Raw genomic sequence first — 21,272 nt, forward strand, 5'->3', positions numbered from 1 at the left:
AGAGACAGTGAAACCTACTCAGTACTGGACCAGCACGCTTCTACCCTACCCCTAAGGGGATCCACCCTTAAGCCAGCAGGTCATGCTCTCCCATGCCCACATAGTGTGTTGACTGCTGATGGCAGTGGGATTTGCTGGTCCACTAAGAACTGAAACTACAAAACTCTTTTTAAAAAGGGCCTCCTGAAAAGCAATTAAATAGCTGGGAATAACTTTCTGTCACAGCTGAGCTGATACGGATTTGCATCAGCTATCCAGAGGTGAAAGGTGGTGCAGCTCATTGCCATTTTTCTTATGGAGCATAACTTCATAAAGCAGAGTCCTTATATTGATGCTAAGCTCTTCACTCAGGAGTGGGGCTATGATTGGGGAAGAAGGAAACTATTCTTAACTCTTTCATAAAGCAGTCGCTTTGTTAATGCTTTATACCTCCATTGTATCAAGCTATTTGAGCCTTCAGCACAGTCTTGCATGACAGAGGGGCATCGTGGTGCTTTGGCCATTTTCCTGGAATGTCTGAATAGCCAAAAAAACTCTGGTGTAACAGAGTACTTGGAGTTAGGGAGGGGACTGGCAGAGAAGAGGTTAAGAAAATATTAGTGGCAGAAGCATAATGCAGCATCTGCACATGATACACAATTAGTTTAGAGAGTTGGGGCTCTTGCATGGAAGATATCAAAGTTTGATTAGTCAAATACATCATCATTATTGTTGGATTGAGACCTGTGAGCATAAAGCCGCATAGACCTATTTTGCATGATTGCTATTGAAATTGTGGGGAAAGGAGGGAGGGAGTTTTGAGGCAGTATGTATAGCTTATTTCCAGCTGCAGGGAGTCTTGACATGTCTGCTTCTTAACTGGTGTTTTGAAACACAGCTGCATCATCAGTAAAGTTTTTCTTTGTTTCCTAATGGAAAATATCTGAGAAATTATGAAGATGTCTCTTTTTTTAAGAGATTTAGGGTGGGAGGAGTACAAAGATATCTGTTTGTTCTAATGGGTGTGCTGTGAGGTAGCTATTCTTTACTGTCCAGTATCTTCATGGGATGCACTAAGGTGGGGCAGAACAAAGAGTGAAATGCTGGAGGCATGGACCAACTGATTCAGGAATGGAGAGCCAGCCAGTGAGTTTTCCTCCCTGGAGTTCCCTTTGTCAGATTTAGTGCATTGGTTACAATAAGACAAACCATTTAGTACATGGAATTTAAAAATCTTCCGTTTGGGATCCTCCTGGTCCAAAGGCTTCCTAGCATGTGGCTCTAGCTTCTCAAAAGCTTTTCTCTTTGATTTCCCAGCAATGTTTTTTTTTGTATTTATTTTTGAACAGTGTTGGGATTGTCTTGGAAGATCCTGAGCCAGTCCTTCTGTTCTTAGCCTTTGTTCTTTACTTCATCTTCTGCACCTCCCCTGCTGATAATTAGCTTGGCTAACAGATCTCTTGGCTAATCAATTGCAGCATTAATTATGCAATACAAAGCATCTGTGCATCTGAGAAAGAGGTTCTGCTTTATTACTCTCCAGTTTCAATCATGTTTTGGGACCCTATAACCAAGCTGCGGGGTTTCATAATTTCTGTTTATCCAAGTATATATAATTATGTTTGTACACAGTGTATGCTGTATGTCTGCCTCACTTCACACTGTAGATACTGTTCTTCTGTATGCTGAAAAATATAATGAAATAGATTAAACTTTTGGAAAATAATGCATTATGAGTTTCACTCTTTTTGTGCCCTAAAGCTAGTAATATGTTTTTCTGTTAATCAATGCTGCAGAACACTGCCTGTGAGCTGTCATTTCTACATTGAAATAAACAACCCAATTTTAAGGGAAATTGCTATTTTTAAAGTAGACCAAAAAAAAAGTTAAAAACAAAGAGCAAGTTTGCTTTTAGGGTGTAAATTCATGCCCTGTGCAAAAGGGCAGCAGGAAACTGCCAAAATAGGTCTCAGGACTAGTGGGGTGCACAGACCTTGTGAAGTTCAGTATTAACCAGTGAATCAGTGTGAGGTTTCACGTTAGAGATCAGTTATTATGCTGTAGCCAGTAACTATTTCTAAACTCAGTTGACCAGCCATTTTATGATGTAGTTTTGAGAACTGGGCAGTGATTTTAGGGAACTATTCCTAGTGGATAACGGTGGCCAGTGTAAGGTTCTGAAATGCAAAGTTCACTGGTTCTTTTCTCTGGTGCTCCTTTTCAAATGCTCCAATCTATCTATTCAGGCTTAGCTGATGTAGGTACAAATTAAGACTTGTGTTACTTCTGAGATTTCTCCATACCAAATGTAGCTGGACAAGGGAGAATATTAATTTCCACCATACATAGGTATACTGGAAATTTCTGCTTATTGAATGGAGGTAATTGTACTTGGGATAAGCATGGAAATCAGGTGGGCTGCTACTCGGGTAAACTGTTTTACTCTCCATGGGTCATAGCCATCTACTTAGATACCTGACTGAAGCAGGATTTTAGTGATATGGACACTTGTGGAAGTGGACTGAGGCAAACACCATAATCATCAAATGGTAGCAATTTGCTACTGCCAGTATCTAAACCTCCAACCTAAAAGTGAACGTTTCTAAATCCCACCCACTTGCTTACCGTAGGCATTTGAGATTCTAAGAATTTAAAAAGGTTTTTGCCTCTTTTTTCTTTTAGGTTCCTGAATAGTTTCATGTGATTCTTAATTGGACTTAAATGAATGAAAACCCTGGTCCTGTTGTTTTCTTCTCATTGTCAGTATAAATTGACTTAGTATCTTACGTTTCTTAACAACTTGTCAAAAGACCAGCGTTAAAATTGCAAAGAGCAGCACTCAGGAGTTAAGACTTGCCAGCATTAAGGTTGCCTGTGCTCTGTTAGTATGGCAGTGGGGGGGGGGGGGGGGGGGGGGTGCATGCACTAGGAGTTGTAACAGAGTCGAGTCATTGGATCTCTTAACTGCTACAATCTAAGTCTGTGAATCAGATGCAGACTGCAGGTTCCCCAAAAGGCTTGTAAATTGGCCAAGCTTACATCTATGCTAAAATTCTACCAGTAAAATTTCTGCTGGCATACAGCTGCTGACATTGCCGGGTCACTAGAATGTGTTTGCATTTGTCTGCCCTTGTTGTTGCAGCACTTTCTCCCAGAAACAGAGTGTATCAGCAGAGGATGTTCAGCACTGCGGTAGACATCCCAGCGTTCTCTGCATCGCTTTCTTGCGCCGCGCTACTTTCTCAGAAGTTATTGTAGTGCATTGTGGGATATCAGCTATCCTCTTGGGGATATGCAGTGATTTTGCAATTAAGTTTCCACCACTGTTTCCATTCCATTCTATTATCTATTCTTCCTTGGGTTTCGATTCCCCTGCCATTTGGGTGTCAGGGGTAAGGGGTGGGTGAATGAGCTGAATTGCCTGTTAGAGAGAGGGTGACTGGCTCTTCAGTATTTGTGGAACTACAGCTACCTCAGTGACTAATCACGCAGCATTAAAAATGAGACAGCTTGAAGGGAAGGCAGTGAATGAAAGTTGGCAGAGGCTGTACTTATTTGCTGTCCAGCTTTACACAGTGGGTTAGGCTTTTGGGGGCTGGTGAAATGAGCAGTTAGTGGTGAGATTGGATTCTGATGTTAGTGTGGGACTGTCAGCCACAGGTGAAGGAATTTCACATTCCTTAAGTTGTTGAGTGCACCAGTCCAGTGGCATGAATATGAAAACTGTTTTGGTTGTGGGGAAAATGGGGTGAATGGGTATAATTGGGCTCAGAGAGTACGTGTAGACACGCGAGGATGATGTTTCAACTCGCTGTAATTACAATAATTACAGTACGTTGCAGCAGACTTGATTCATCTGTGCTGATAACCTGTGCTAATAAGCACCCATGGCACCTTGTGTATTCAGCATCCCCATGCTTCAAAATGGCAGCAGAGGCATTTTAACTAAAGCTTGTTGAACAAGCTTTAGTTAAAGTGCCCCCGCTGCCATTTTGAAGTGCAGGGCGCCAAATGTATGAGACGCTGCAGGTGCTTTGATTAGAACGGCTTTTGGAGCTGCTGTAATTAAAGTGCCCGACCCCTGGAGCTGTGTAAAGATGCCCAGGAAGCTTGCAGCCTTGGGTTGGGCTAGATCAGTAGGCACTCCATTTGGTTTTGGAAAATGCATGGTGTCAGATAGCTGTTATCCAGATGTGCAAGGCTGTTACGTTGCATAGAACGGTGATTCTGACCGGTCTGCAGAAAATGATAAATACTTTCATTAAAATGAGGTTTCCTAACAATAGTGAGGTGATGAATGAACTTCTGTCTTGATTCTTTCCCACCCATCCCTCCTGTTGGTGTTGAGTTCACAAACAAAGCAACCTGTGGTGATACTATCATGCATGGACCACAAAAGGAGTTTTGCTGACACTTAACACTGGATGATCGGAGACGGCTAACGATGCTCATATCTTAGGAATACTGTATGCAGGGACGCTTTCTCTACTGGCACCTTCACATTGGAGGTATTTCAATGCCAGCTGGAATTCTTGCTGCCCCCATTTGCCCTTTTGATTTCTTGGCTCATTAAACCATATACCAGACAGTAGAAAGGAAGGATTTGACTGGAACCTCAGGGAAGTACTGGATGACCACCGAAAATAAATTTGGCAGGTTAAAGGGCTGGTAGAGATGGTTTACAACTAGGCTGGATCTCAGTTCAGCCAAGTATTTCTATTATTTTTGCAGCATGTTGTATTTGCAGTGCCAAAGGGAAAACTCTGCCAGCACGTTAGAGGGAGAAACTTGGAAGACTGCTAATTTAGGATAGCCGATACATGAGCAATTACCAGAGTCTACTGAGGTTCTGAATAGCTGAAGGAGGCCTTAAGAGCATGCTCTGACCCTTTGCCCTAGCCAGGATAGTTTGCTGCACAGTGGTGTTCTGGGAGTGTGCAGTACACGGCCAGGTTATGAGTTGTTCTGAACTCTGAATCTGATGAGATGTATATTGATTTGGGACTGTCTTATCTCTGTAATGTAAACCAAAGAAAATCAGATTTTTCACAAAAACAGAAGCCCATTGTGTCTTAATAACCAACAGCCTCTATTACAAAGGAATGTACAACAGGTTGAATGCTCTGGGCTGCAGCCCAAGTGTCCGTATATGTATTCATAGCAGCTCTCCTTACTGTCTAGTGCAAATTTGTGCTACTGTTGCAACACATGCTGGCACTTTGAGGGTGGAGTGTCCACGTATCAGGGCACTTCTCGGTGCATTTTGGGCCCTTTGCCTTTTCTCTAGCATGCAGTCTGTTTATCCCCTAATCCCTTGGGCTTTGGACTTGAGACTCTTGAGCAGCTCCAAAGCGTGTCTTCTGTTTTTGAGAGTTTTTTTTTTTTTATTTTGGTCAGTCCTTTGGCATGTGTGGAGCAGGGAGGGAGCTTCTCAAGGATACCAAAGCCAAGGTCATCAAAGCAGCCTAATATACAACCATTGTTTACTTGTAACACTTTAAATATAAGGCAAACTGTCAACTCAGATTTTTCCCCCAGATAGGTTTGCCTAAAAAAGTCAGGGGTTTAAATCATTATCAAGAGATACTTCTGAAAACCTTTAGCAATGATGGGTGTGTGCTGGAGAAAAGGGAGGGGCAGGTGAGTATAGACTTTATTTGGTAAACTGCTGAACTTGCTACTGTCAGTAATGCTTCATAGATTCATAGATGTTTGGGTTGGAAGGGACTTCAGCAGATCGAGTCTGACCCCCTGCCCTGGACAGGAAAGACTCCCAGCCAGGTGCATGTCTAGCCTCCTCTTAAAGACTCCCAAGGTAGGGGAGAGCACCACCTCCCTTGGAAGCCCATTTCAGATTCTAGCAACCCTTACCGTGAAGAAGACCTTCCTGATATCTAACCTAAATCTGGTCTTTGTCAATTTGTGGCCATTGTTCCTAGTTACTCCAAGGGGTGCCCTAGTAAACAGAACATCTCCTATTCCTTTCTGGGCCCTCCCCCCCCCCCCATAAATTTATAGGCAACCACAAGATCGCCTCTCAGCCTTCTCTTGTGGAGGCTGAAGAGATCCAATGCCCTCAATCTCTCCTTGTAGGGCTTTGCCTGCAGGCCCCTAACCATATGAGCGGCCCTCCTCTGAACCCTCTCGAGCTTGCCTACATCCCTTTTGAAGTGCGGCACCCAAAACTGGATGCAATACTCCACCTGTGGCCTGACCAATTTTGCATAGAAGGGAAGTATCACCTCCCTGGACCTGTTTGTCATACACCTGCAAATGCATGATAAAGTGTGGTTAGCTTTACTGATTGATTTATCACATTGACAACTCATGTTCATCTTGGTGTCAGCAAAGACTCTGAGGTCCTTTTCCACTGCTGTACTGCTGAGAAGGTCCTCCCCTAGTCTGTAAGTGTGCTGGTGATTCCTTCTTCCTAGATGCAGCACCATGCACTTGTCCTTGTTGAACTGCATCCTATTCTGTTCTGCCCACTTTTCCAAACTATCCAGATCTGTCTGGATATATTCCCTACCCTCTGGTGTGTTAACTTTACCGCATAATTGGGTATCATCTGAGAATTTGGACAGAGTGCTTTCCACACTGTCATCCAAGTCACTGATGAAGACATTGAACAGCACAGGTCTAAGGACCAAGCCCTATGGGACTCCACTGCCCACATCTTTCCAGGTTGATACCGACCCATCCACCACCACTCCCTGGGCATGACCCCTAAGCCAATTTGCCACCCACCTGACCATGTAATCATCTATGTCAGGGGTTGTCATCCGGAGGTACATGTACTCCCAGGGGTATTTAGACAAGTCATAAGGGGTACGTGCAGGTGGGTGGGGACAGTGTCCCTGGGGCGCAGTGGTGGTGTCTCCCCTGGCATGTTTGCCTCTTACCTGGGGGAGAGGGAAGAGGAGGGAAGCTTCAGGCACTGCTGGCCCCACACAGCACACCTCGGGCCTCCCTGCCTCCACCTGTCTAATGGTTCTTGCCCCATTCCTTCCTGCACTGTGGGGGGCTCCATCCCCAGCCCCACTCCATCTCTCACTCTCGGAGGGGAGGGGGAACAGGTGAGGGAGGGAGTGGGGCAGGAGTAGGGGCTGGGGTGAGTGGGGCCCCAGCCAGGCTGGGTGGTGGGCAGAGGGCTGGGGGTGCCACACCACCCAGCCCGGCCAGGGCCTCACTCACCCCAGCCCTGCTCCTGCCTATGCCCTGCTCTCTTCCTCACCATGAGGGACCTCAGTCTGCCCTCCTCCATGTCCCCTTCCCCTCCCCCTGCTCTTTCCTCCATAGACTTAACTGCTGGGGGGAGTGTGCACATACACACTCATCCCTCACAAATAATTTTTTCTCCCTCCACCTATGCAACGCCTGCCTGAACCCCGCTCACTCCCTCACTGTGGGGGCTTTGATCTGCCCTGTCCTCCCCAAAAGAACAGAAAAAAATATGAAGGGGTACACGAACTGAAACGTTGAGACCGAAGCAGTACACTTATTAAAAAAGGTTGAAAATTTTTTATATATATCACAGCTGCTCGGTTTATCAGGTTCTGGAAGATGTATCCTCCAGGATAGTGCTAAAGGTCTTGGAGCTTGTTGCATTGCTATGAGAAGATCTCTTTCTGTAGTAAAAGGAACAAGCTGCCTTTCTTCTATGAATTTTTGGGCAATGATCAAATAATACCTGCTCAGAAGCTTTGGGTGTTTGTATTTCAAGGACTGATCTAATTAAAGCACATGGAGCATCTTGTGTATTGGTGTCCCCACACTTAAAAATGGTGGTGGGGCCACTTTAGATAAAGCTCATTCAATGAGCTTTAGATGAAGCTTGTCAAGTGAGCTTTAGTTAAAGCCCCCCAGGTGCCATTTTTAAATGCATGGATGCTGATACAACACACGGGAGTCTGCTGGAGCACAGTAATTACCATGCTCCAGCAGATTCGATTAATCGAGTCCACTCCTACATGCTATAATTACAGCACATCAAAGTAGTCGCACTGCTCGTGTATGAGCACACTTTAAGTACAGTTGTGCCAGAGGGCCAAAAAGGATGTCCAATCTAAAATAGACTGCAAATTCCACAAGTGCTGTGAGTCTGCCAAGCCATGCTGCTTTGAGTTAGCAGAAGTTTCAGCCAAACGTATCGGAGGCCTCTGCTAAAGGTTATATTTTGGAAGGTTTGTTTTGGTTACTTTAAAATATTTTGTTGTTGTTAAATCTGTTACAAATAGCGCAGAGTCTTGAAATGAAAGAATCAGCTACTCATAACGAAAATGCTTGGCGTGTCTACACATGCAGACATGCAGTTAATATGCCTCAATTTTCTGTGCAGAACATTCAGGTTCATTAAAGTGTTCCTTGGTGCACATCTACACATGCACTCCCGTCAGGAGCAAATTGGAGCTCCAGGCTCCCCCGGGTGCCAGCCCCAGGCTGGCAGAGGGTGTTTGGGTTTAGCCCCAAGCTCTGGAGGGCTGAAGGGTGGGGTGGAGGAGCTGTCGTGGATTGGTGGGCAGCCCCAGCTGGGGGGAGATCGGGCTTGTCCTGAGTTGGAGGGGACAACTCTCGCACCCATGTGGAGATCAGGAGGAGTCCCAATGTCCACATAGCTGGGAGGCAGCTGCCCAGTAACTGGGACAGCTCTCTCTGCTACATGAAGATTGGGGTGGTTTAGTACTGGTATCTACAGTACCTGTATCTACAGGTACTAGAAAACGGTGCATTAAGCTAATATACTGCACAGTAATTGCTGCACACATGTAGACAGTGACACTTGAATGCACATTAGATTTGTTTACTGCACATTAAACTGTCTCATGTAGATGCACCCAGTAAGTCTACATGAGCCCCCTTTTCTCTTCGGTTGGTTCTGCCCCAGGTTCAGTGGTGTTTCAAAGTGCTTTTGGCAGTCTGTGAGATCTGTATTTCCCCACATCCCCATCCACAGGTAACTCTGTTGCCAGGTATGCAGTGGAAGACACTCCAGAACTATTTCACAATGTCATCTAGTTTTTCAGTTTTGATTATAGGATTCCTGCATGGTATCTAGCTCCATATGGTTGCAGCAGCTCTGTGGCTTTGGCTTCCTTTGTCATCTGTGTAGGACTGCTAAAATTTCATCCTCTTTTGTTGGCATTGGACCTTGTGCCAGCCTGCTCCTGCTCCCTTTTGCAAAGGGAAGACTGACACATTTTACTCCCAGGTAAATTCTGCAAGAGTGCTTGCACTCTTCTTTCCACCCCTTACAGGTAGAGGAAATCCATTTGGTCCTTTTAAAGCCAGGCAACAATATGTTTTACAGTAGTTTTGTCAGTTGCATTTCCTGCAGGCTAATGAAGGTATGGTAGGAAGCAAGGTGTTTCCCAAATAAGTTCTTAAAGTAAGAGAGATGGGTTTCTCTTACCTTAAGAGAAGCAGCAGAGATCAGAAATTCTGCCTGGTGTGGTGGTACTTTCAGTGGTCTTTGTAATCTGTAGCTGGGGTGGTTTAAAAAATAAAAAAGGAGTATGGACTTTTCTCAGACCTTAAAGCTATTCAATTACATTGATAAAATCCATGATACCACAAGCTCTGTGGTTACAAGTTTTATCTGTAGAAGGAGTTCTGAAGTCTTTCAAATATTTTGCAGTTGGGAGGATTTTTTTCCACTGCCAAAGTTAGTGTGTGTTAAATGTGGTGGTGACTCCAGGATAATTTATTACCTGTTTTCTTCAAAGCAATGGCCCATTATTTCTGAGTGGACCTTGGATTCGCTTCAGAAAATATGGTAGTTTGGTGGATATGTGTAATTCACTGATAGATCTCATTTAATGCTTCCTAATCTGAACTGAGACTGTCTTGTACGATGAAGAGAAAGTGCGAGAGGAACTGCAGACTTTGTTTTGAAGGGTATTAAATCAAATAAGAGGGATTGTGTGACTTCTCTTAAAACAGTTTATATTACAGTATCTGCTGAACAACATAGGAAAGAGGCGTCAATGCATCTGTACTCGCTTCAGCTCTGCAAAAGAGAATCTCCTGCAAATTAGTACTGAAGTCTCAGAGCCAAAGCAGCCATCACCCTTCTTAACGGCTATCACTTTTCTGTTTCTGTTGCCATCCCCTGTGCCTCCTTTTGATCTCTCCCATACTGCTGCTTCATCATACTCTCATTAAACTTTGCCAGTCTGTGCCATGTAGACTCATTCTGGCACTGTTTGAAGTCCAGTTCAAGGGGCCTTCTCAAAATCTGTGTGTTGTAAAAATGTGAGATTTTTTTTCAGCTACCCACACATGCACACATAAAAGCCAGCTTTGTGAAAGGGCACTGCCATGAACCTACGGGCTTTGTGGGGTATCTTGCATGATTTAAGTTTTGGTGATATGGCATGCATAATCTCTGTGTACAGGTAATGTCACAGTGCATTTAGCCTTATTGCCCTTCTGTTCACGTGTATTGTGGTATGGGATATAAAATGTATTTCTTATGTGCTATAGTAGGGCCACGATTACACAATGTGAGAATGACTTTCAAGTAGTAAACTGTGCTTTTCTTTGACCTGTAGGAAGAACCCCAAGCCTAAGTATTTGAGGAGCAGTAATGCCTTGAAATTAGCATATGTCTTGAGTTGTTTTCTCCTGTCCTTCATGGATGTGCTCTCAGGCATAGGAGCCAGGCATTACCTGACAATGGCTAGTCAAACTGTTTGGGGGAAGGAGATTTCTTCCCATGGGGGGAAATTATCTGCAATCATCTTTAGGATTTGTAGTCTCTCTGTCTTAAATAATGCACATATTCTACTCTTAATTAGATGAGGAAAGGTGTTACTTTAGCAGACATGCACCTCAGTGGAGGGTGGGGTGGGGGGGCAGAGAGAGCTTTGTATAGAGCTGGCCTCCTGAGAATCAAAGAGTCGATATATGTGAATAGCTACATAAGCAACTATACTTAAGCCTGCCTTGAGAGCATGGTTGGGTCTTCAATTTTTCCTGGATATAGGGAAATGCTGGAGTCCCCCAGCTCATGAGCTTGGTGGAGACTGCATTCTTGGATTAAAGATGCAGAGCAAGACTGGGTTAGTGTTCTGATATTTTCTTTTGTTTGTTTATTATTATACTTCTGTCTGTATCTCAGCATACGGTTACTTATTTCTTATGCTTGTTCCTGTTTTATAATACAGGAGTATTTTGGTTATCTTTTTATATCCCACTTATTGTCAGTGATTCCAGTGATTTTAACCATACAGGCTTGCCTATTCTAAGGAAAGAAAGTTTCATAAAACTTGACTGGTCACTAGTTGGCAGAATCTCCTCTACTAAGGGCTGGTGTGGCCTGAGACAGACAGGTAGGGCTGAAGCATATCAGGCCAACAAGCTGGCTTCTGGTACATCTCAGTTTATTCTTAGTGTTCAGGCAGCAGTCAGTAGAGATGGGTTTGGGGCAGAAGGGCACCACAAAGGTGTGGAAGTACCTGGGGAGGGTGTCCCAGAGATGCACCTAGCATGCATCTGGATTTGGGGACTGTTACAAACACTGTAAGATCGATGACTGGCTGTACTTTGGAGGAACTCTTCCAAAGGAACCAGAATGCTGGGATACAGGTGTAAGGACATAATAGCTGCAGGCGAATCCTAAATAGCTTAAGAGAAGGGAATCAAGGAATTTGAACAGATGTGTTGTTCAGCTACCCTATTGGATTCCTGTGACATGCTCCAGGGAATGGGTTATCCGTGGCCGCTTTATCCAGACCTCTCGCATTGAACAAAAGTGATGGAGACCTATGTTTTTGCAGCGAGGGGCTCTGAGTTCTTTCTTTGCTTTTGCCTTGATAAAAGTGGCCTTGCTGTGCTGCAAAGCAACAAACACAAAGATCCAGATTATAGAGCAGCTGTGTTTAAATCTTGTTTGCTCAGGGTGTTTTGATGCTCCTGTTTTTATTCCTTATTATTTACTGTGTTGGTGCTCTTAAACTGACATAGTCACTGTCATGAAGAACTTATGATCCAAGAAAAGACAAATACCAGAGGAGAAAGGGAGACAGTTCGTGCAGTCTGTGTTTTCCTGTTGCAGACAAAAAGGTTCCAGTCTTCTTAATATTTATTTAATAAAGTCAAATACTTAAAAAGTAAAAATGTTAGAATTCAGAAAGTTGCCAGTGTAACTTCTAATGTGTATGTGCATGGATGCTGAATTAACAATGTTAATTCTAGCATTTTTGAATGCTTAATTTATAAGCTTAATGTTCATGTGCATGTGGGTGTGTCTGTGTGTGTAAGTGCAAACTGAAAAAACAGAAATGTCATAAGTGGCACTATGGTGGCACCCATGTGCGCCATGGAACCTTTAGGGCTGCTCCACTGACCACATCCAAGCAAACCAACTGGTAGCAGTAGTAGGTTGTCATCTTCCATGTGGACCAGAACTAGAAAAAGGACTGAGCATACACAATCATTAGTTGATTTTCACGTAGATGTGTTGACTTCAAAGGAACTTTGGGGTCCCATCCAGGTCCAGGATGGGAGTGTGCACTAGTATCCCCAGTTTCTTTGCCCTGTCAGTCACAGGACCCAGTTGCCCGGCACCTCAGCTAATCTTTCTTCTTTTCCCGCTGTTCCGGCCTCTTGTCTTTCTCCTCCCACATGGTCTTACCAATTGCTTTTGTGTCCCAGACTTCCTTCACAGTCTCATCATTAAATCTGGATGTTCCTCCCTTCCCCTGATTCCTCTTTTCTTTGTGTAGCAAGTTGCTTTCTCCCTCCACACCCCAATTTCTAATCCCAGTTTCCCTCGCCTACTGCCAGGCTCTTCTTTCCATTCTATGACCCTATGCCTAGCTCTTATTTCCGCTGCATTTAAAATAGGTATCTTCTTCAACTAGGCTTTTTGAGCCTGGCAGGAAGAGCATTAAAAACCAGTAACATAATTAGGGAGTGGAGGGGTGGGAGGAATTGGAAATTGGGACAAGCAGCTCTTCTTTTGTGTCTTAGGGACAGCGGCAGGGGGACCCTGCAGCCATCACAGCTGTATGCATCATAGCTGCCAGTTGCCCTGCTTACACCTCTCTTAAGAACGCAGGAGAAAGGAGCCCCCAATTTAGGTTCTCATTTTAAGTACCTGGACCCATTGCAGACTGTAACAGACCATACTTTCAGGGAAAACCTTGGGCTGTGGCTGCAAAGCTCTTATCAATGCACCCATCTCTGCATCTGGCCTGCTGGGTGAGCGTGCAAGTTACTTCTATCCTTGCGTCTCCATTTTCTGCCTGTGTAATAGGTAAATAGTAATGACTGCCTTCTGTAAAGAGCTTTGGTGATCTTGTATACTAATTGTGGGTTTTTTCCACCCTAAGATGGGAAATTCATGTGAATTTCCAAGGGGATACCAGAGGGCATTCTCCTGGATGCTGTAAGGGCATGGTCCAGCCCTCCTGCTAAATTTCGAGTCTATGGTCAAACCCTAGGTCTTTTAGAATCCTCCAAAGAAAAGGTCACCAGAACCTTTTAACAGGGCAAAACATATTTGGGGTGACCAAAAGATTCAGGTTGAGGCATGGAAACGTTCAGCTCAGCCAAACAGTTTGGCAGCATCATAAGCCTGGAAAACTAGTCTTACAATGGAGAGAGCACTGACAACCTGAATACCAGGTGATGCGCTCGCCTCATCTCTAATAATAGCTCCTTTTGTGATGGAAATGTTTTGGTCTCCTGTAAACCCTTCCTAATTGCTGCTGTCTTTGTTTGTATTTCAGCAAAAGCCAAGTCTAGATGTGGGGCCACATTCTTCCCCTGTGCTAGTGGTATCCATTGCATCATTGGCCGTTTCCAGTGCAATGGCTTTGAGGACTGTCCAGATGGCAGCGATGAGGAAAACTGCAGTAAGTGCCAAGTCTGTCTGGAAACAGAGAAACATCTTCTTTTTCTTTCAGCAAATCGATATAACATAGGAAGGAAATGCTGTTGAGCCCTAGTCCTGAGTCAGATGCACGCTCCCTATTATTTACTACCCAGCTTGTCTTGTGCTTTTCGCTTTGTAAATGACAAGACACCTTGGTAGTAAGCAGATATTTATAGTGTTAATAACAGTAAGGAATCTGCCACAGCAGGGAGTGAAAACTTCAGTGCTTCTTAAAGGAGCTTCTTTCTCCCTCTCTCTCTCTCTCTCTCTCTCTCTCTCTCTCTCTTTTTTTAAAAACGAACCGACTTATCTTGGCCACAGGTCCTGCTTTTAGAAAATCTGTTTATTCTCTGTTTCTAAAGTGCTTTTGCAAAAAAGTGAGCCATAACTACACAATGGCCCCAAAGCACCCCTCATTCCCCTTTATGCATTGCCCCTGTGACTTCAGATACCCCTAGGTCCACTCTGTCCCCTGTTAGCCACACATCCTCATGCTCAACTCCACCCCAAACCCATCAGACCCTGCCATCTACTTTGTCTCGCTGCATCCTACCCTGCCTCTTCACTGCCCCCATGAATCCATGGCACCCTGCACAGACTTATCCTGATTATGTCCCAGTCCCCCCGACCCTGCGCCATCCCTCATGTTTCACTGAGCCCTCCCTTGACTCTTTGAGCTTTCAAACCTCACTACAGCCCTCCCAACCCCCTTGTACTCTTATTTCACCCTCAGAGACCCCACTGCCTCCTTTAGCTGCAAACCCCATCTGTCCCTCGTTCCCACCCCCATAATACCCCAGCCCCTCCCTATTCCTATTCTCTACCCCACAGGCCCTTTCCCCCCCACCAAATCCCTGTTGCCCATGGACCCCTGCCCCCCATTCAGATCCTCAGAGCCCCTTCCCTTAAACCCCTCCTAAACAGTCCCCCTCACATCTCACAGCCCCAAACCGTGGAGCAGGTAGAGGGCAGGGCTGTAACTACTTCTGCCCTGCTCCCCCACTTCCTCACAACATGCCTGTAGCTGGTCTCCATTGCTCTCTACCCTCAATTTACAGAAACAAACAGTTAGGGTTGAGGGAGGATTTGCTCCAGTCATTGGCCATGCTTTTACCTGGGAGACCAACCACTCTTATCCACCATTCCCCATTTTATGCTGCCATGATTGTGCTGCTGGCTCAGCCTTCTATAGCTTCTGTAAAGGGTCACTGAAAAAATTTACCTCTGCCTCCTCTTTGCAACGCCTCCTGTTTCTGAATACTGCCCCATTGCAGAGCTAGACCTGCTTCTAGCTATTCCCTTCCCCCTCCTGTTTCTGATTTACTGCAGATTTATGTTCCCTAGGAACAAAGCCATTCAGTACAGGTTCCTAGGTAGAAGCACAGCTTTACTGGACATGCTGGAGGGTAAGCAGAGACACATTACCAGGAGTAAATAACAGACAGGATAATTGTCAAAGAAAGCCTAGCTTGATTAGAGGTAGATCAAGGGGTGCTAACAACTAGAGGTTAGCAGGAATCAAGCATTGCTTTAAATTCAGTTGACTTCCTCAGCTCTCCTTGAACAGAAATGCAGCTGTCTGCCCTGGGCAGTTGGTTTTACATTTTCAGTGGAGCAGGAGTCAAAGTGGACCCCAAACCTCCACCCCCAGATCTGCCTCCACTGTTTAGCCTTTTATTTTTGGTGGCAACAGAAGATAGTAGGGTCCAGCTGGACATTCAGATCCCAGAATCTGGCTGTTGAAAAAGCAGCACTTATTTCATGTGACTTCTAACAAGACAATTCATCCCTTTATGGCTGGCCCTAGATGTTACAGAATAGACTCTCTCTGTTCCTTAAATTCCACTTAAAACTTTGTAATGGGAATTCAGTTGCAGACAGGCATTGTAAGGCTCTTGTACACAGAAGCGAATCTCACCCAGATTGGGTAAACTTGAGTGGCTGAAAAAAATTAACTTGCTTTGCTATGTCATCTTTTTGTTTTAGGCAGAAAAGGTTGATTTCTCTGAGCAATAAGTATACTTGGACACCTCGGTATATCCTAGTTTACAAAATTAAAAATTGTTGAGGTGAAGGGTATATTTTGGTTAACTTCTTGTAAAGAGGAGAACATTTTTTCCTAACCTGAAGATACTTGATGATGCACTGGCTCGAGTCATTCTCCTGCTGGGTAGTTTGCAGAGAAGTCGAGGTAGAAAGTTTGAGTTTCAAACACTTTAATAAAACCTTTGCACATGGCTGGATCTGTTTGTATGTATAACTACTGCTGGGGGGTATCATAGCAATAAAAAAAAGGTTATGTTTGGTACGTTAGGTGGCTCTGCTGCTCTTAGCAGAGCTTGGTACCCTGACGTGCTGTGGGTCTGTAGATGGTAGCTTGTAAGAAATACACCCTTGCTAGAGTGAACTGGATTTTTTTCTCTTAATTACATGTAAAGGTCAAATGGAGGACAACAGACACCAGCTTTCTCAGATAACAAAAGGGTAATCTCTGTGGTGATGCATCACTGTCTCCTGCTTGGAGGACATGTCCTCCTTGTCTGTATACTTCCCTCCCACACCCCTTGATGTCTCTATGGTAGAACAGATGTCTCTGATCTTTCTTTAAGATGCCACCTGTTGATGACTTGTAATGCCCATTTGGCATCCTGGAAGGTTTTGAGTAGGGACATGGCACCCCTGCTGAGAGGATGAAAAAGAGGATTAAAGGGCATGGAAATGATTTGTGGTCGTTGGGTTACCTTTGGAACAAATGGTACCAAAAGGAGCTTTGGACAAATCTGCCTAGAACCAGGGATGGGCAAAATACAGCCTGCAGGCTGCATATGGTCCACTAGGCACTTTCATTTGGCCTGCAGCACCCCACAACAAATTGTACCCTGCCTAGGCCTTCTGCCTGTGGGGGTGGGAGCGAGGTGCCTACGTCTGCCCTCAACATACCCTATTATGCCTTGCTCCCACCCTTGTGCGTGCCCCTCTAGTACCGGGTGGGGTTGCTGCTGTAGGCTTCCTCTGGGCAGCAGGTAGGAAAGTGCAGGGGAGGCAGGGTTGCGATGTGCAGCGTTGGTCAGAGCCAAGCACCAGTGCCCTTACCTGATGCTGTACCATGGAGGGAGTGTGTGTGGAGGGTCCCCACACACATCCTACCCTCCCTCCCACCCCATAAACGCCACACATGCGCACGCACACCAGTGTTGCCTGCCTTGACTGCAGGAGAAGACAGTGTGTTCCAGAGCCACACACCCACATCCCACAAATGCCACACAACCCCCCACCATACCCTATGCCCCCACATACCTGCACCCCCTCACAAATTCCCCCTACAGCATCCCACCCCCCGCACACACACATCCTGCAAGACTAAGAATTTATTTTTGAGCTATTATGCCATCACCTCTATATACAGTACACAAACACAAATCATGACAAAGATATTTTTCGTAATAAAATTTAAATACATTACAGTAGGTGTTTGACTTTTAGTGTATGATTTGGTTTTTTGTGGATCTAAGATGGCAACCCCCTCCCCCCCAGGAGCATTTCTGTTGGGCAAAGGTCAGGGGTTAGGGAGTGGGACTTCTGGTCCCAATATGGCAACTAGGGTAGCCATCCAGGGGTGGTGCTATGCATGCAACCCTCAACAGCTCACCAAACCTCATTAAGTGGCTCTCTGCCTGAAATAATTGCCCGCCTCTAGGCTAATAAAGCCTTTGAGATGATGGGAGGGAAAATGGCTATCATTTTAGCACACATGCAATTTGCTACCAATTACGTAATTTCCAAAGTGTATATGGTACGCAGTTCTAGGCATACCTTACAATTGGTTGTATAGCACTGCTTCACTCCCCCTCCCCCTCTTGCAAGCTTCTCTAAGGCTATGTACAGGCAGTTAAAAAGCCTGAGGCTGAATCAGTTCAATCTTCACAGGTTAGTCTAAGGTGCGTAGATTGAACCAATAAGCAAGTGAACAGACATTCGCTTTTGATTCTGGAAAAGCAGCCACATGCCTGCAGTGTCCCAGGCCAGAAGCTGGGGAGCACTAGAGCTTGCCTCCCTGCTTGGCTGGAACAGACAGACTGGGGCAAGGCTAGCCCACCCACCTTGTGAGGGAGAGTTTGCAGGGGAGGTGCAAAGCATTCTGGGATGCTGGAGGAGTGTGAGTTAACTGATTTAGGTTAAATCAGTTTATTGAAATTCTCTCCCAGATTCCCTGCAGATTCAAGTTAAATCTGATACTACATCCATCCAGGTTCATCTTAAGCCAGTTTTGGCCATTTTGAAAGTGGTTTACATCACCGAACTTCTATTATGTTACAGATTTGACATGATTTCCAAACACTTATACCAGTTTATGCATAATTTCTGTTCCTAGCCTAGATGCGACAGAAGCAGTAGCCCCTGATGTAACCTCTGAAATTAACTGCCATGTGTTTATGCAGCAGCTTCAGGGCAATGCAAAGTTGGCATTTGAATTATAAACACATACTGGGGTGGGGTGTATACACACATATAATTAGCCCAGACGTGGAATTATATACTGTAGATTATATGCACAGAAGTATCTAAACTCTTTTTTTTTTTTCAGTTCTGGGATTCAGAAATTGTACCACACGACAGGCTTTTTTGCTTAGTTTAAAGCAGAAAATTAGGCAGCCAGTTACTCTTTGACAGCCATAATCCCTTTTGTAATTCAGTCAGGAAGCACTTTGAAGCAGATGAGGCATCTAAAGGGACACTGTCAACTGCTTTTTAAAGTTAAAATTGGAATACTGCATTCAGTTTCAATCACCTCATTTCTAAAAGTTGGAGAGGGTTCACAGAAGAGTGACAAAAATGATTAAGGGGCTGGAGGAGTGATTTATCAGGAGGTATTAGAAGAGCTAAATTACGTACAGCCTTGCTTAGCAGTGACTAAGCAGGAAGATAAAGCCAGAAATGTACTATATGAATGGTGTAAGCACTCTTTTGGGAAAGGGATTATTTCGTGTAGTAGTTTGGGATAGTAGTTGGATGAGAAGTGTGGTACCCAGAGGAATGTGAAAACTTAAGATGAGTATCAGGGAAGTCTTCCTGATGAAGAGATGTGTTAGGCTGTGAAACAGTGTCCCAAGGGAAGTGATGAAAATTTTACAGTTTGAGACATTTTGAAATAAGACTGGACAAGAGTGGAAGTGCTGTAAAAAATACAATGCTGGCTAGGCTGTGTAATAAGAGGGCTTTTTCTTACTTTTATGATTCTGTTTGGACGGTGGGCTCTTTGGGTTGATCCTGTCTTTTTCTTATTTTGTGTTTTTCTATCACGTAATACAATGAGATCTTCTTCTGTGTGTGGTGGTTTTGAGCATTGCTGTGACAGAAATATTGCACTCAGAGGGGAAAAAACTTAAAATAACATTATTAAGCTTGCAAAGTTAAGGAACGTCAGATTTCAATTTTTTTATATAACTTTAATTTAGTCTCTTGGTGTATATGTATTATGATGCAGTCTCTAATTAGAGACAGCCTGTCTCCACTTTAGTTCCATTGCCTGGACCCAGTACTGCATTTGGGAACTGTGGTTGCAGGCTGTATGAAGTAGGAAGCCTTATTCAACCTGGGAATGGAGGATGTTTAGTGGGGATGCAATCTTTGGGGAATTAAAAGCTCTACAAAGTCTCTGAAAAAGAACAGTTTGCAGATGCTCTGCAAAGGCTAATGCCATGGCCATATTTAAACAAATTTTCAGCAGGATGGCAAGAGGCATATCTTTGACACAAAGGTTATTCACTGTCAAATTTCAAATCCCTACTCTAAAACATGGCAGAACTTTTCTAAGAAAAGGTCATAAGAGGGTTTTCTTTTGTTTTTTAAAAGGGTGGGGGGGCGGTAAAACAATGTTTCTTTTTTAGCATAATCCAAATAATGTATTTTTCCACAGTCTTGTGCCCAGAAATGTTTGAATACCTTTAATTAGAAATTTTATATCAGAAATGCCTGAGGCTGGTACCCTGTCTGGCATTTTTCAGCCTGGATGGCTAAAGTCTGACAAAGTTCTAAGTAACTACAATAGGATCTTACGACATATCAGGCAATGTTACAAAGAGGCAATATTAACAGTTCTGCCTCTAATGTCAGTGAATATTAAATATCAAAGTGTGTGTGTGCATGAACTTACTATCATGTAGGAAAAGAGGGAAGGATTTGCTATATCACCTATTCCATAGTAATTGTCTATGTGCATTCTCTTATCCTGCGGTATATGAAAGATAGCCCACAGTAGCTTAGTGTGAAAGGGGATATTACTAAACTACCCTGATTTGGCTTTGGTTTACCATGATTAAGAGTGCCTGGCTTCACAGTTACCACAGAGCAGCTGAAATGTGACAAGCTCCTAAACTCTCTTGCCTCGCTGTGGGCGCGTCTACATGTGCTTAAAGTAACTGAATAAATTCTGGCATAGTTTGTGATGGAGTTTATTGCTCCTGGGCTGTTTGCTAGGGCTGTATGAAACGGCTGTATTTCAATTAGGTTTCGGATTCAGTCGTTTCAGAGGAAAGTGACTCATTTTGGTGTTTCAGATCACTCTCCTGTTTTGTTTTGGCTGAATCTTTTTTGGACAGGCTGACAAGGAAGCTTTGCACAGCCCTACCCAGCCAGGCAGAGCTGCAGGGCCTCAATGGGGAGCAGGATAGTACCGTGGGTGGCTCATCCGGGGAAGATGGAGGGCTGCTGCCCTCTGTGCAGGTGAGGAGACCCCCGCATGGGTCTCTGATCTGTGCCATGCTGGGGCAGTTGTGCGGCAGGGAAGCAGCTCAAAATGGTGAGTTAACCGGCTGGTCCCTGCCACGCGACTTGGCTCCTCAGGGAACAAAGATCTGCTTTGGGGGTCTCCTTGCCGCCGCTGCCTGCCCCCTGCTGAGGCTGTGTGGGGCAGGTAGCAGCAGTGAGTAGACCCCGGCATAGATCTCTGCTCCCTGCAGAGCCAGGTTGTGCGGCAGGGATTCCCCAGCCCCCGGTTCAATTTTTCCCAAATCTTCCCAGGGGGTGTGGGCCCCCAGTCGGGCCAGCAGCAGCACTGCAGTCTTCCCGGCGCTCAGCACTGGGTGTGCTGAGCAGCTGCTGCTGGCCTGCTGCTGGCCCCAGCCTGCAGCAGCAGCCTGCTGAAACCCCGTGCGCAGATCGGAGGCCTGTGTCTCCTGGGAAAAGCTGGGGGGATCGAACCAGGAGCTAGATGTCAATATCAAAGCAGTCCTTCTCCCCCTTTCCCCTCCCTCTTAGTTTTTGTTTCCCTGCAAGCCCGACTCTGAAATTCTCTAAAACATTCCCAAAACGTTTTGAAGCCTTCCGATTCATTTCAAAGCTGTTTCTGAGCCTTCCATTTTGCTTTGGATTTGGTGTTTCAGGCGCTGAAATGGCCCAAAACACCTCTGAAATG

At 44.8% G+C, this 21,272-nt stretch overlaps 1 protein-coding gene across 3 annotated transcripts in view; it reads left to right on the forward strand.

The window, feature by feature from the left end:
- The window catches only part of LDLRAD3 (low density lipoprotein receptor class A domain containing 3), a 205,608-nt gene that overhangs the window by 91,827 nt on the left and 92,509 nt on the right, over nt 1-21,272 (forward strand). For all 3 annotated transcript variants that reach the window (XM_019552263.1, XM_019552264.1, XM_019552265.1), the window contains exon 3: nt 13,713-13,838. In XM_019552263.1, coding sequence (XP_019407808.1) covers nt 13,713-13,838 — 126 coding nt within the window. The remainder of the gene's footprint in view (nt 1-13,712; nt 13,839-21,272) is intronic.

This window comes from Crocodylus porosus, unplaced genomic scaffold (assembly GCF_001723895.1).
Source record: "Crocodylus porosus isolate Cpor-Errol unplaced genomic scaffold, CroPor_comp1, whole genome shotgun sequence".
NCBI classification, from domain to species: domain Eukaryota; kingdom Metazoa; phylum Chordata; order Crocodylia; family Crocodylidae; genus Crocodylus; species Crocodylus porosus.